An 11993-nucleotide genomic window follows, 5' to 3' on the forward strand; every position below is an offset into this window, starting at 1 on the left:
AATGACGAGTTGATGCCGAATTCTTAACTAAAAAAAACCTTACACACGTTTGAATCAGTTTTTGACCATTTTTACAAAAGATATGTCGGTTGCAGTCACAGCAGTTATATAGATAGTGATAGCATTGTAGCGGTAGACTTAACTAAAATGCCACCTGTGTGAATTTCAAGATTGTGTATAATGGGGGAAGCCGATACTTGATTGCGAAAGATGGCAAACTTGTAGATTGAGTTTAAAAAAAAAAATAACTACCTTAACATAAATTTCTAGTACTTGAAATATTCTTAGTGTATATGCAAATGTTCCTTGTATATTTGTCTGATGTAGAAAGCCAGAGTTGTAGAAACGTTTTTGTGTAAACTATCGTTGTAAGCTAGATGGTCGTTTTAGGCAGAATGTGTTTAATTTGTACATGCTGTATAGATAACCGTAAAAATGTTAACTACACAATTATGAGTGTATAAAGCCAAGGATATTGATGTATTTTCCTTTCTTTTATTTGCTCCATAATAAAAAAAAAACATTTCTGTAACTTCACAGCATAAATCAGTGCATCTGTATTTTTTTTTACGAATGTTTGAAATTGGCCAATGTTTGACATCTTGTTTCTTTTTCTCGGTGAATTTCCGGATGAAAGTCATATAATGCATATTCCTGATTATCTATCTGAAGGTAATAAGAACTTAGGAGTCATGAATATTGTTCATCTAATACATATTCATGTCTGTAAAGCCATACCAGGCAAGTGTACTACTGCTAGAACATTAGAGGTGAAATAGTTTCGATTTGCCATTTGGTGTTTCTTGTCGGTGAGTAATGTTTGTGGTATAAAATCATGAAACGACCAGAACTCAAAACGTTTCTGAAAATACTTTAAATTTCTTAAAGTGGTGTTCCCCTTTAAGTCTACTGAAAATCAGTAATTATGCTAATGACTCATTAATATTCATATAATATTTCCAAAACCTAATCAGTTCTTGTCATTAAAAGAAGGATGTGTAGCAAGTTTCATTATATTGGTCGTTTTTGAGAGATGTCCAAAGACAGAAAAGTACAACATAACCTTCCCTTTGGGAGGTAAAAATGAGAAAAAAAAGTGCTAATTACTTAGCTATTTTTCGAGTATATGGGAAAGAATTTCATGCTAAACTACTCTAAATGCTAAAATATGAACAGTTGTACGCCTTGGTATTGGTTGAAACATTTGCTGAATTCCAAACAGTGAAACATTACATTAGTCTAATCACACTGGGTTTAGCACAACTGAACTGAGGTTCAGCGTGCTATAGGCATCAGGTTTTGTCTGTCTGTCTGTCTGTCTGCCTGTGTGTGTGTGTGTGTGTGTGAACAACTTATGTGAGAAACTGCTGGATTGATTGATTTCAAATCAGGAATTTTACCAGGGGTTCCCAAACAAAATTATGATAGATTGTATGGGAAACTGCAACTTTTACCCCTTTCTGTTACCAGAGTTCCCCAATCTTAGCAAAAACACTGAATCGACCTAAATTTCAACTGATGACAACTTTCTTAAATCCTTGAACGCAAGAACAATGGGTAACTACTAGTAATGAACCGCTTTCTTAATCCACTACCCCCCCCCCCCCCGTAACTGCAACATTCCAATAACTTATATTTCATGTGTGTCAACGAACGTGAAATGTCGTCGAATGTTTGTGTTCATTATTCTCTGATAACTATGTTGTATAGCTTATCTATGACTTAAGGGACGTCACACAATGTGACTGTCACACGTGAACTCCGTTTAATCCAAAAACCCCTCTCCCTTAACAAACATTCACAAAATGTAACATCAACACGTTTATATATGATGTAAACCATGGAGAAAAGTGTACAATGTAAAAACATGGTAAACACATTAGAATACTAACAGGAAACCCCGCACTGTATATCACATTGGAATTTTAATCAGCTTATCAACATCTCAGTATTAAATACAGAACATGTTATCATTGGAGGCGTGGGGTTTTCAAAATTTGGTTAGAAGTGTAAAAATTATGTACAGCAATTGTATTGATACCAGACCCCCTTCCCCTAAATGAACGAAGTACGTTTATTGAACTTATGTGACACTGTGTGATTGTCTAATAGAGACTGACAGTTTTAAAAGGAACACAGTTTCATTCAGTCACCCATTTTAGACTTCCATGTCACTGTAGTACCATTTCACTGTACTGTATTGCTGTCTGGCAACAATGTCTCCCCAGACACTCATTTGCTGGCCTTACTGGAGTACATGTATTCTTTTGCCATGGATAATATTGTGTAGAACGCATGCACATTGTCATTGGTTTCGTTGTCTTCACTGTCAAAATCACAGATGAATTGACCTGCGCCCTGAGCTGTAGAGAGGGAACCATCATCTTTTCCAGCTGCATTTGGAGTTCCTTCTGGTATAGTTATATGGAAGAGAGGAATTTTAATACTCTGTATATCTAAAGGTAAGAAATAAAAGAATGGCATTAGTATTTAATATACTAATATATTGTTCCATGAAAGTGTACTTCCACGTAAATCTGAGTTCAAATATCCACAGCTCTATGTACACATTTAGCTATGTCATCTTTAGTTATGCTGCTAGACCCCTTTGGTTATTCTGCTCACTGTGAAGGCAAATGAAAGTCGCTAGGGAGGGTAGGGTGATAGCCCTCGATTGCACCTTTCTGAAACAGAATGTTGAGAAGAAAGCCTGAGGTGTAACAGCTAGACTATGTCATCTTTTGCACTAAATGTTATCAAATATACATGTAGTAATGTAATCAATCAGTGTGATTTGTCAAATTTCAGTACAAATCATGGTCAGTTTTGTCAGTTTTTGGATACATCTTGCTGAGTACTATGCTTATTATTTAAATCAGTGTATTGAGGTTATGTTTATTCGTATGGTATTACAAGATGTCTAGCTCTAATTGATTTGTTCAGTCCTTTACCTGGGTACATTTACAGCCACAGACATCAGACCACTGATGAACGGAAACTTACAAATAGGAGTAAACAAATGAATTGGCTTAATAACACTTGGCACAGCATGTTGGAAGTACAGATACTTTTATTACATTTCATGGTTTGATAAGAACTGTTTTATGCCCTCTTTGCATGTACAGGAATTGCCAGGGGAACTTCAACTTTGTTTGTGAACATGAACTATTATGTAGAGAGGCAATACAACTGTTCTTATCGAATGATGGAATGTAGTACTTGTTTCTCTGTATTACCAACATGTTGTGCTAAGTAATTAATCCAATTCATTTGTCTACTTTCCCTCTTTGTTAACAGGTTCCGTTCGTCAACGGTCTGATGTCAGTGGTTGTAATATTCACATCCTGTTGAAAATAAAGGAGAACAATAGAACACGATACAAAATTATGAATGGCATTACAGAAGGGGAGATCCAACAAAAGAGACAAAGGAAGTCTTTCCTTTAGGCTTCAGTCTACAACATAGACACTGCGTTGAACCATTCACTTTAAAGGGGCACAAGCTGATTAAGTATTTTGGCGTAGTTTTTACTGTATATTTAAAAAGTACCCACAGTATTGTACTTACTGAAACTAACTTAACCACCACTTGCAATTGACTGAACTCACACCCAGTATTAAGATATAACTCATAAATACAGTGATCCGATGATATAGATTACTATACGTATAAAAATGTTCAGGAAATTGCTACTATGCAATCACCTAACAATGCCAGAAGACAATCATAATGCTATACAAGACATGCATCAACATTAAGATTATAATAGAATGTTTTGTACTTTCACTTGAGTCAAAAAAATTATAAACTCGGCTTGTGCCACTTTAACTCTATATACTATAATGCTACAGTCAAAGACTTTAGGATGAAGGTTCAAACAATGGTGGTTTACAACTGAGGTTTTCTCTTCTTATACGTTTGTACTATAATGAGTATATATCACATATGCTATAAAGATGTTGAGATGAGATCTTACCCTTATCTTTCAAAATCTCTGTACTCGTATTTAAGTTGCCCTTTTGCACACAAATGATGGCATGAAGTTTCCGGTCACTAAAGGGGAGCTTTTTTCTTAGTGTTCCTGCCAGGATTTGCTCTTTAGTTATATTTTCTCTGTCGGTGTCTTTAGCACCTTGATGTTGGAAGACGAACTCAAAAACCATCAAACCAATTAATTCATGGATATTATATGACATTCCATCCTTGCATTTACCTTTAGTAGTCATTTTGGGACTTTGAAGAATCTTGCATAAGCAAAAAGAGAAAAACATATAAAACATTAATCAATATATGATAAAAGTGACATGGATCAGTAAATACTGTAGATTAAATATCTCTGATACAATCATACATTTTTGCATGTTTGTTTTCACATTTTTAACAATTAACAATTATTTAGTATTATATCTAAGACATGTATGGTGAGAGAAGAGAGGAGAGAGAGAGTATGTATGTATCTATGTACACATATATGTGTGCATATGTGCTTGTTTTGTGTGTGTGTGTGTGCATGCATGAGTGCATGCGTACATATGTAAGTGCGTTCGTGCATACATGCATGCGCGCAGATGTGTGTAAAAAGCTTATAGGCAAAAACCTCCTGATTGTTTACCTTTGTATGTGTTGGAGACATTATATGGATGTCGAGTTGGAAAATTGTTCAAACCTTCCTTTAGAATAATAGTGATGAATATTCAATGTGCAACCAATAAGGAAGTAAGCTCTTAGGAGTTATCAATATTCAGTTTGCATCTAATGAATAATTATGTCTGCTAAGACCCACAATACAATGGTGTATCACTTAAAAGAACAATAGAGGTGAAAAGGTTTGTTGGCAACTGAAAGAAAATTGTGTGATGTGAAATCATGAAATGACTCTCCAGACCCCTAAGTTTATGAAAATACCTTTCTTTCCTGGAGTATAGGGATATATGCAGATAACAAATGTAGGCATAATCTGACCAGTATCATCATGAATAATCAACAAAGAAGCTTAGATTTCAATTGTGAGGTTACCTTTTCGAGAAACTTCAACACTGCACTATTAGCTTCTTCTGACATGCTGCACAGTGCTACTCCTTGGTTACAGCTCACCGCACTTATTGACACTGAGGAAAGTATAGATATTCAATTACAAGCAACATGTGTATGCTAAGGAGACAGTAAAATGGTCACTGTTTTGTCAAAATTCTTAAAATAACTAATTTCAAAAAAACTAATACTGAAATCTCTCACAGTATCAGCAACAATAAGAAGCATACTCAGACCACTATACAAAACAGGTTTCTATAATTATGTGAGGACTGTAGCTGGCCAAACTGATAACAACATTGGCATCGACTAAATTGTCTGTATAGTCAGTTGTAACCCATTGCTGGTCAATGCTACTAGTATGGGAGGGCACTATAGCTGGTCAGTCTATACTTTCCTTATCTGTACTTGAGTGTAGACTGCCTGGCTTTATAAGCGCCCTCCTGTACTAGTAGGAGACAAATTAGTTAGTCAAATAGTTCATCTATTTATCAATAATGAGTATCAATATCAGTCAGGCAGTTGCAGAGTTGTCCAGTCACTTATTTGTTTTAACCATTATTCTGGTAACCACTCAATATTTAATTCACAATCACCTCAAAGATGGATTAAAGACTTTGTATTGTGAAAGTTAGGATGACTCCAAGGTGTCTTACTTCAAAATGTTGGTAAACTATTTCTATGGAAACCAAGCTATGAAGTACAGGAAGTAGATGAATTCATGTCTGAGTTTTGATTCATTTTCTGGGGAACAAAACGCCAGGAAATAAAGTTATTTTCATAAACTTCAGGTTCTAAAGGAAATAAGCTCTTAGGTGTCATAAATATTCAGTGTGCATCTAATAAATATTCATGTCTGCTGAGACCCATGATGCAATGGTGGACCACTGAAAGAACAATAGTGGTGAAAAAGAGTTTCAATTTGGTGTTTCTTCGCAACCAAGTAAAAATTGTGTGATGCAAAATCATGAAATGAATCTCCATACCCGGACTTTATGCCTCTATTTCCTGTAGTTGCAATCCCTTTTCATGTTGTTGGTCATGCCTGGTATAATTATAGGCTTACCTGGGTGTAGAGTATTCAGACCGTAGAGTTCAAATACACGATCCTCTGTTTGTAAATCAAGGAAATGTCCCTCTTTACCCTTTAGATTATCAATTGTCGACTTCAAGGATGGGAGAAGACAAGCCTTGATAAATTCTAACTTATTCTTACAGCTGAAATAGGGTATGAAACCAATTCGCAACCCGGTAGTCTCGAGGCCTTCAGTTAACAATGATAAAACAATTGAAAGGTTAATATATTCGACAATGACTGACGATAACTGATAATTTCAAGACATAGTTTTAAATAGTTTATCATGCTTATGTTTGACAATAATTTTTGTTAGTGGTTGTTTACAGGGGTAGTAATTTCCTTTTAAACATATAATTTTTCCTGATTTACTGGTTTCCCAATGAGTTCATACAAATATCTTGTAATCTCTTTATGGAGAGTTCATGATACATGACTGTTTAACTTTTACTGACACATTACCATAGCAGTTGCAATTTCATCTGATCTGATATTATTATGTATAGTGTTGATACCCACTGGTAGTCATCCACAACATTAGAGTCGCTAGATGTCACTTGCTGGCTGGACTCATACCCAGTATGCCTGGCCAGTTAGGTCCATCATATTCCTTAGTACTTGGGGAAAACAATAGGCCTAGCCGGCAAGTGATTCGTATGACTACATTGTGGGCCACATACCACCAGTTGAGCAAAATATATACAAAACACTGGTTGCATATAGGTAGATATAAATACCTTTGTCCTTCAATTTTTCATCCATATTCTCTATCATTAGTTTACGCCAATCTCTTTGGTATTCCTGGTATTTCACTTCATCACAGTGGAGGATACATAAAGAGTATTTCCTTTTGGGTAACTTGGGACATGCTCCTTTTACTTTTTGTTCGTCACAAGGTTCCAATACAGAGTCATGACAGTAATGTATTGTCAAACTTTTATCTTTTCGAACATCTTCATCAAATGACAGATAATAAAATTGTTGAATTCTTGTCCCCGAAACTTCCTCTGTGACTGTGTCAACAACATTTGATATAAATGGATGAGTTTTGAGGTATTTTTCTATTGATTGTTCTTCATTTTCACCACACACTAAGACAGTATCACTACTGTCATACATTGGAACAGCTACCAAGGACTCTAAGTATTCTTGTATCGTTGACTTCTGGAAATCGTTAAACTTGTCCCATATGCTGAAACATCGATTCTTATCAGCAAGACACGATGCCCTTTCATCATTGTATTTCCAAACCGATTTCCACTGATCAGCTAAAAGTTGACGACTGTCAAGGTTTTTAGACATCTCGTCTCCGTAAATCACCAGAAGAATTGACCCTGCAAATGATAGATAAAACGATTCAACTGATTGATGATTTTATTAAAACAAAATTATAAAAATCGAATGCTTTCAGTAGAAAGATTTTACAAATGTAATGTTTACCCATATATATTACTGTAAAAGAAATTTGTAATGAATTAAGATTTGGACAAATATCTATTTGAAGATAAGACTTATTATCTTAACAAAAATAATATACTTGTTAGATGACATACACCCTAACCATACAAACCTACTGAATATGTTTTAATCAACTGACAACATTCATTTGACCGTCTTTATATTACTTCATATCAAAATGTCATTGAAGGCCGAAACCTGAGGACAGGCAAAAACTTAGCTCTGGATGTACGCTACAAATTTCGACACGTCTTAGGGGGAAGACGTGTCGAACCTCGTAGCGTATACTGTATACATCCAGAACTAGCAAAAACTGTGATGTTCATGTTGTTCGAATGCACTTGTTATTTTTTATTACACTGTTTTTTTTTTTTTTTACACTATGACCCATTCTGACCCTCAGCAGGTAAGGAATGTATGGGTGACATTTGTCAAGTGTTATGGTTATGGCGACTCAAGTTCCCATTTCATAATAAATTTCCCAATTTCACATGTAGATAACCTTTGACCTTTGGGCATGTCATAGTAACGTACATGGGTGTCGCTCCTGTGCTGATCGTCAACTTCCCGCATATGCACGAAATAGTCGTGTCATACTGCATTGGCAATGCCTTACATATAACTTGTACATGTAAGAGGATGCCCAACATTTGGTAGATTTGTGTTTCAACTGTAAAATAAAAGTAACCGTAAGTCAGTATAATAAGGTGGTACCTACCTTTTGGTTTCGTTTTATTTCGATAGAGCATATCCAATTCACTCCAGTGGTCGACGTTAGGGTGTCGTCTATACGGCGTGACGAGAGTACGTGTTTGACGGGCGTCGATAACAACAACGGCTGTTACAGTGCGTAGGTTTGCCACATACAACGATTCATTTTGATTGCAGTTCACTACCTCGACGCCATGTTGAAAATAACCATCACGTTCGGCTACAATACCTTCTATTTGTTTCTGTACCTCGCCCCTGGCTGCTGTGAAAGAATCAAGCTTTGAAAATACGAGAATTTTGTGTTTAACTTGCGGTTTCTCACCAGCGTCTGCCATGACTATAGAAGGATTGTCATTTGCCTTGGCTAAAGAAGGGCTGATCACGTCTGAAAAGGAAACGCTACGCCTGTTTCTAGCTGTTGAGCGTTGGCCTTTCCTTCACGTACCCATGGCGTAGCATGTCCTCAGCTAACCTTTGGTAAGTGAACATTGTATGACGTAAGCGCCCTTTACAATGTAACACTTTCACTGTCTGTTGTGCACATTTACGTATTAGTATTTATAAAAATTGGTTGGAAATATTCCCGTGGGGGGGGGGGGGTACTCCCATGGAAAGGGTATATACGTATCTCCACTTATCACTAGAGACAGAGGTAAAATACCAAAACATTAATTTGCTTTTTAGCACTGGGCTATTGTCTACGTGATGGGCAAAATATCATCATGCTGGCTTTGCATGTCAGTGAAATGCACACTTTCAAAATTAAGGGAATTTCTTTACATTTTCTGAATAGTACATGTAACAATATACATTTGAGTCAATTCCAAATTATGTACTGTCAGTGGTTTACTTTGCTCTGATGATGCATACAAGCATGAATTGAGATAAAATTAAACTGTTGCATATCCGATATTCACTAAACGAAATGAGCAAAACTTTATGACCATGGGAAGGGCAGTCATTGGGCCATCAAAAGTCTGATAGTGTGAAGGTCTTCAAATGTTTTACTCTTTCTTTATTCATGATTTTTTTGGAATCAAATTAAAGTTCAGGAGAAGTCATTTACCACATCTGCAAAATATCGTTCAGCTTTGCCACAACAAAATACACTTCATAGCCAGATAAAATGTACTGCATGTCATAATTGTCTCTCAATTCTGGTATTTTAAAACCACATTCAAGCTTTGTAAGACTTTATAATTATGTTTTTTGTTTGATATTTTATGCCTCTAAATGGCCTCCTATATTGTTTTATTTTCAAAAAAGTTTGCATTTTTGAGGATGTATCCTTCCAATCAGTAGCAATCACGGTAATAATTGTTTTTCTCCCAAAGCAAGATGGAAGGTGGCTGACTAAGTACCTCCCTTCATAGGTCAGAGCTAATTATGAGACATCTCCTTACAAGTATCCATGTGAAATGCACATCCTTTGTCAAGTAATATCATTTGGACTGTTATTGTAGTTGATTATCACTTATTTTTAATGCATCATTGTACCTGTGCTACCATATATAATTTTATATCTCCTCTATAGTGTAGGTGACAGAAGGAGTGGCTAAAATAATTCTGGAGTTTCATTTAGTGGGTCTTAACATATTTTGAGAGGAGCTACAAAATTTGTTTAACCGTAAATTGTACACATTTCCTAACTAGAGCTGATGGAAATCAATTGCCATACAGACAAATTGCAAGAGATAAACTCAAAATGAGTGAATAAGTACAATGTAAACTCGACTTCAAATGTTTTGCCATCATTACATGTGGTTTGTTTTTACATCCTTTGTAAAAAAAAAATCAAAAAAAAATCGACCTACCTACCCAATGTGTCGGGTTATGTTGCCCGTTGAACAGCTTTTTTTCTGGCCTTAACATAAATTTCTAGTACTTGAAATATTCTTAGTGTATATGCAAATGTTCCTTGTATATTTGTCTGATGTAGAAAGCCAGAGTTGTAGAAACGTTTTTGTGTAAACTATCGTTGTAAGCTAGATGGTCGTTTTAGGCAGAATGTGTTTAATTTGTACATGCTGTATAGATAACCGTAAAAATGTTAACTACACAATTATGAGTGTATAAAGCCAAGGATATTGATGTATTTTCCTTTCTTTTATTTGCTCCATAATAAAAAAAAAAACATTTCTGTAACTTCACAGCATAAATCAGTGCGTCTGTATTTTTTTTTACGAATGTTTGAAATTGGCTGATGTTTGACATCTTGTTTCTTTTTCTCGGTGAATTTCCGGATGAAAGTCATATAATGCATATTCCTGATTATCTATCTGAAGGTAATGAGAACTTAGGAGTCATGAATATTGTTCATCTAATACATATTCATGTCTGTAAAGCCATACTAGACAAGTGTACTACTGCTAGAACATTAGAGGTGAAATAGTTTCGATTTGCCATTTGGTGTTTCTTGTCAGTGAGTAATGTTTGTGGTATAAAATCATGAAACGACCAGAACTCAAACATTTCTGAAAATACTTAAAAATTTCTTAAAGTGGTGTTCCCCTTTAAGTCTACTGAAAATCAGTAATTATGCAAATGACTCATTAATATTCATATAATATTTCCAAAACCTAATCAGTTCTTGTCATTAAAAGAAGGATGTGTAGCAAGTTTCATTATATTGGTCGTTTTTGAGAGATGTCCAAAGACAGACAAAAGTACAACATAACCTTCCCTTTGGAAGGTGAAAATGAGAAGGAGTGCTAATTACTTAGCTATTTTCTGAGAGTATATTATATTGTAGTGGAAAGAATTTCATGCTAAACCACTCGAAGTGCTAAAATATGAACAGTTGTACGCCTTGGTATTGGTTGAAACATTTGCTGAATTCCAAACAGTGAAACATTACATTAGTCTAATCACACTGGGTTTAGCACAACTGAACCAAGGTTCAGCGTGCTATAGGCATCAGGTTTTTGTCTGTCTGTCTGTCTGTCTGTCTGTCTGTCTGTCTGTCTGTCTGTCTGTCTGCCTGCCTGCCTGCCTGTCTGCCTGTGTGTGTGAACAACTTAAGTGAGAAACTGCTGGATTGATTGGTTTCAAATCAGGAATTTTACCAGGGGTTCCCATACAAAATTATGATAGATTGTATGGGAAACTGCAACTTTTACCCCTTTCTGTTACCAGAGTTCCCCAATCTTAGCAAAAACAAACATTAAATCGCCTTAAATTTCAACTGATGGCAACTTTCTTAAATCCTTGAACGCAAGAACAATGGGTAATAACTACTAGTAATGAACCGATTTCTTAATCCAACCCCCCCCCCCTGTAACTCTGCAACATTCCAATAACTTATATTTCATATGTGTCGACGAACGTGAAATGTTGTCGAATCTTTTAGTTACTAGAAAGTTGGTTGTTAATTAACTTATTCATCCACCATATTTCCCAAACTATGTGTTCATTATTGTCTGATAACTATGTTGTGTAGCTTATCTATGACCGGGACGTCACATAATGTGACTGTCACACGTGAACTCCGTTTAATCCAAAAAACCCCTCCCCCTTAACAAACATTCACAAAATGTAACATCAACAAGTTTATATATGATGTAAACCATGGTGAAAAGTGTACAATGTAAAAACATGGTAAACACATTAGAATACTAACAGGAAACCCCGCACTGTATATCACATTAGAATTTTAATCAGCTTATCAACATCTCAGTATTAAATACAGAACATGTTATCATTGGGGGCGTGGGGTTTT

General features: G+C 35.6%; 1 protein-coding gene across 1 annotated transcript; it reads right to left on the minus strand.

Moving 5' to 3' along the window:
* Window positions 1–1304: 1304 nt before the first annotated feature.
* LOC144444970 (uncharacterized) lies at window positions 1305–8610 on the minus strand. Its single transcript, XM_078134519.1, has 6 exons — window positions 8283–8610; window positions 6844–7440; window positions 6098–6295; window positions 5017–5108; window positions 3977–4244; window positions 1305–2456 (listed from the first exon to the last, which is right to left on the minus strand). Exons 1-6 carry the CDS (start codon window positions 8608–8610, stop codon window positions 2233–2235), a joined length of 1707 nt encoding a protein of 568 aa, XP_077990645.1. The 3' UTR covers window positions 1305–2232.
* Window positions 8611–11993: the final 3383 nt, after the last annotated feature.

This window comes from Glandiceps talaboti, chromosome 13, assembly GCF_964340395.1.
Source record: "Glandiceps talaboti chromosome 13, keGlaTala1.1, whole genome shotgun sequence".
NCBI lineage: Eukaryota > Metazoa > Hemichordata > Enteropneusta > Spengelidae > Glandiceps > Glandiceps talaboti.

Bases quoted from the DNA above. Each gene is read 5' to 3' on its own strand.
- LOC144444970 (XM_078134519.1), bottom strand. From the start codon at position 8,610: ATGGCAGACGCTGGTGAGAAACCGCAAGTTAAACACAAAATTCTCGTA. The intron at 7,441-8,282 runs GTAGGTACCACC...TATCATTTGCAG, and splicing joins AAATAAAACGAAACCAAAAG to GGTCAATTCTTCTGGTGATT. The intron at 6,296-6,843 runs GTATTTATATCT...TGTTAACTGAAG, and splicing joins TGAAAAATTGAAGGACAAAG to GCCTCGAGACTACCGGGTTG.